Source organism: Poecilia formosa, unplaced genomic scaffold (assembly GCF_000485575.1).
Source record: "Poecilia formosa unplaced genomic scaffold, Poecilia_formosa-5.1.2 Scaffold476, whole genome shotgun sequence".
Lineage (NCBI taxonomy): Eukaryota > Metazoa > Chordata > Actinopteri > Cyprinodontiformes > Poeciliidae > Poecilia > Poecilia formosa.
This window is the reverse complement of record NW_006800415.1, coordinates 221,664-224,666: the sequence shown is the minus strand read 5'-3', so window position 1 is coordinate 224,666 and position 3,003 is coordinate 221,664. Positions and strand designations below refer to the sequence as shown.

Here is a 3,003-nt window from a genome sequence, read left to right as displayed (position 1 = left end):
ATATATACACACACTTTTTTAGTTTTTTAAAACATTTTATTTTGTTGAAAAATGTCAACATTTGTCTTCTGATTCTTTCTAAAGTGTTAAGTTATTTTAAAAGTGTTCATATCAGGAACATGATTTTAAGACCAATTATGTTCAATTCTTGAAACATAAGAGATAAAAGTTCTTTAGCTGTCCATTATTTTGTATTATTATTAATTGATCATTTTGTCACATCTTTCAAGTGGTATTTTTATCATTTAAAATAAATGATAAGAGGTAAGAGAACATGGTAATGTTCTCTTACCTCTCAAAATCTCAAGATTCTTCCTGTTTTAGCAGAATTGTTTAATCAATTTACTTTAAATAGTGGCATTCCTTCAATTGTTTATTCATTTTTTTCCTCCATTATGACAATGCCACATCATGACAGGAGGACACGACTCCTGAAATTAAAACATCCAGATTTCAAGGTACTAATCAGTTTTTACATTTATGTTAAAGATGCATTAAGCTGAGAACCTGAGAGGAAAACAGAAGTTGAAAAGAATTTAATTCATTTTTTTCCAGGCATCTTTTTTTTCCTCCATTCTGCTATGTCAGCATGCAAAACAATCAGTTAAAAGAAAACCCAGCCATCACTCCCAGTCTTATGAACACAGTGTATTTAAAACCTGCAAAGTCCAGAACTCGAGAGCAGCTGATGTTGGCATGTAGCAGCTGTGTCTCTAACAGGACAGAGTCCATGAGCGCGGCTCAGGGAGAGGTGGAGCTCAGCCGTCTGTCTGTCTCTCAGCTTCAGCTCACGTTCATTCGAGGATCTTGTGGTAAGGGAAGAGCGGCAGGCCTTTGATAAAATCTGGTATGTCCATTATGGGGATGGCGCCCTCTATCTTCGAGGAGGTGGGCAGCAAGGTGAGCTTTGACACTTCGCCATACGCAGACTCAGTTACTTCCTCCGCTTGATCTGCTTCTGCTTTTCCCTTCTGTTTCTTCTTACCCTCACAGTCCCCGTCATTCTCCTCAGCACCGAATCCCACCACCTTTACAAAGAAGAAAAAAAAGAGTTGCGGACGTGTGAGCGCTGCAATGAAAATGTCTTGTCTCCGTGTTGAAGCCGTTCGTTGCTTACGTGCACGCTGAGTTTGCGGCTGGTTTCGTCCCGATGTTTTTGGAACCAGGAGAGGAGCTCGTCTCTGCTCATCTGCTTCAGAGCAGCAATCTGAACAAAGTCAAGAAGTTACTCTCAACTGGTTACATTTAATCCCAAACCAAATTATATGGGTATTTAATATGTGAATTAAAGACATAATTCACATATTAAATATGTGTATTTAATATGGGTATTCATACCCATGTGTAGTCAGTTTAGGTGGACAGCCATATTTTGGTCAAATTACAGCGTTACCAGATGCTTTAAACATCTCTACAACTTTCACAACAGGATACACACATGCGCGCGTGCACACACACACACACACACAGTCATGTTTTCATCACTTGTGGGGACTTCACATTGACTTCCATTAACTACAGCCTAACCCTTACTATAATCCTAACCCTATCCCTAACCATTACATACCTAAGCCTTATCTTAACCTTTACCCTAAACCTAACCATCACAGACCTAACCACTAACCCCAAAACAACAATTTCCTTCTTGGGGACCAAGAAAATGTCCCCACAAGGTGCAATGGTCCCCATAAGAAATAGGTTCCCATAAGGATATGAAAACCTTGTACACACACACACACACACACATTTGTTTCGCTGTCTTTGTGGAGACTTTCCATTGACTTCCATTCATTTCTACAGCCTAACTCCAACCAGAACTCAATTCACACCTTGGACCTAAACCTTACCCCTAACCCCAAAACAGCATTTCTTCTTTGGGAGCAGTGAGTCCCCACAATGTAATATGTGCCAGGAAAATGGTTCACATAATGCATCAAGTACAGAATACACACCTACACACAACAGGCTTTCAGTTGTTTTGATGAACCAGTGATGTCATTCATACATTATGACATCACTGATGATTGTGATCCATCACCCTTTAATACAAAGTTCCACAGAGCAACTCATTTGATCTACATGTCAGAAGACCAGAAATCTATTTCACATCCCAAATACCTTGGACTTTAGAGCAACCAACAGAAAAACATGGCTGAAGGTAGAGATGAAGATGTGATGGGTGAGCTTGCCAGCATGTTTAAAGAAACATTTGTTGATGACGGCATGGACAGACTGGAGAAGGAAAATAGCGAATTAAAACATATTGTGGAATGTCTTCAACGTAAGCTCGAGCGCTCCAAGTCGAGTGAAAGTGCTTGCTGGGAAACAAACTTGCAAGCAAAATACGATATGGCGGTAAGTCGAAACAGAGAATTCCATGCGGAGCACGCGTCGGTTCGTGCAGAACTTGATGACATGGAGCACGAATACAAAAATACGAGAGATGAGGGGTGTCTTTTAGGAACCGCTCAACAATCTCTCAGAAGAAAACTCCAGGAGATTCTGGTAGATTTGAAGAGGGCAGAGAGGATCATGGATGAGCAATCTGGAGAGCAGGAAAATCTTCATGAAGAACTGAACGATCTCAGAGCCCTGAATGACTTATGTAGTGAAGATCTCAGGATATTAAACAAGCAGAACATGGTTTTGTGGCAGCAAAATGCTCTGCTTAAGTCAAAGATAAGAGAACCAGGAGAGGTCGGCAACCGGGCACGAGGTTCACTTCTGAGAAAACTAGGTAACTGGGTATATACCACTTTCAAGACTATGTACCAGACGGGAACATTGAGGTACTGGGTCCCACTGTGGCTCATATAATTCCTCTGGTTAGTTTGGAAAACTGGTGCCTTGATCTTACTGGTTTTTCTTGAGTCGCTGGCTGGTCCTGGATGGCTTGGCTGGTCCTGAATGGCTTGGCTGGTCCTGAATGGCTTGGCTGGTCCTGGATGGCTTGGCTGGTCCTGGATGGCTTGGCTGGTCCTGGATGGCTTGGCTGGTCCTGGA

At 41.6% G+C, this 3,003-nt stretch overlaps 1 protein-coding gene across 3 annotated transcripts in view; it reads right to left on the bottom strand.

The window, feature by feature from the left end:
* Positions 1 to 317: 317 nt before the first annotated feature.
* Positions 318 to 3,003, bottom strand: part of LOC103156364 (nardilysin-like) — a 37,765-nt gene continuing 35,079 nt past the window's right edge. For all 3 annotated transcript variants that reach the window (XM_016664286.1, XM_007578373.2, XM_016664287.1), the window contains 2 exons: positions 1,118 to 1,207; positions 318 to 1,028 (listed from right to left, as the gene is read on the bottom strand). In XM_016664286.1, coding sequence (XP_016519772.1) covers positions 795 to 1,028; positions 1,118 to 1,207 — 324 coding nt within the window. In that variant the 3' untranslated portion in view covers positions 318 to 794. The remainder of the gene's footprint in view (positions 1,029 to 1,117; positions 1,208 to 3,003) is intronic.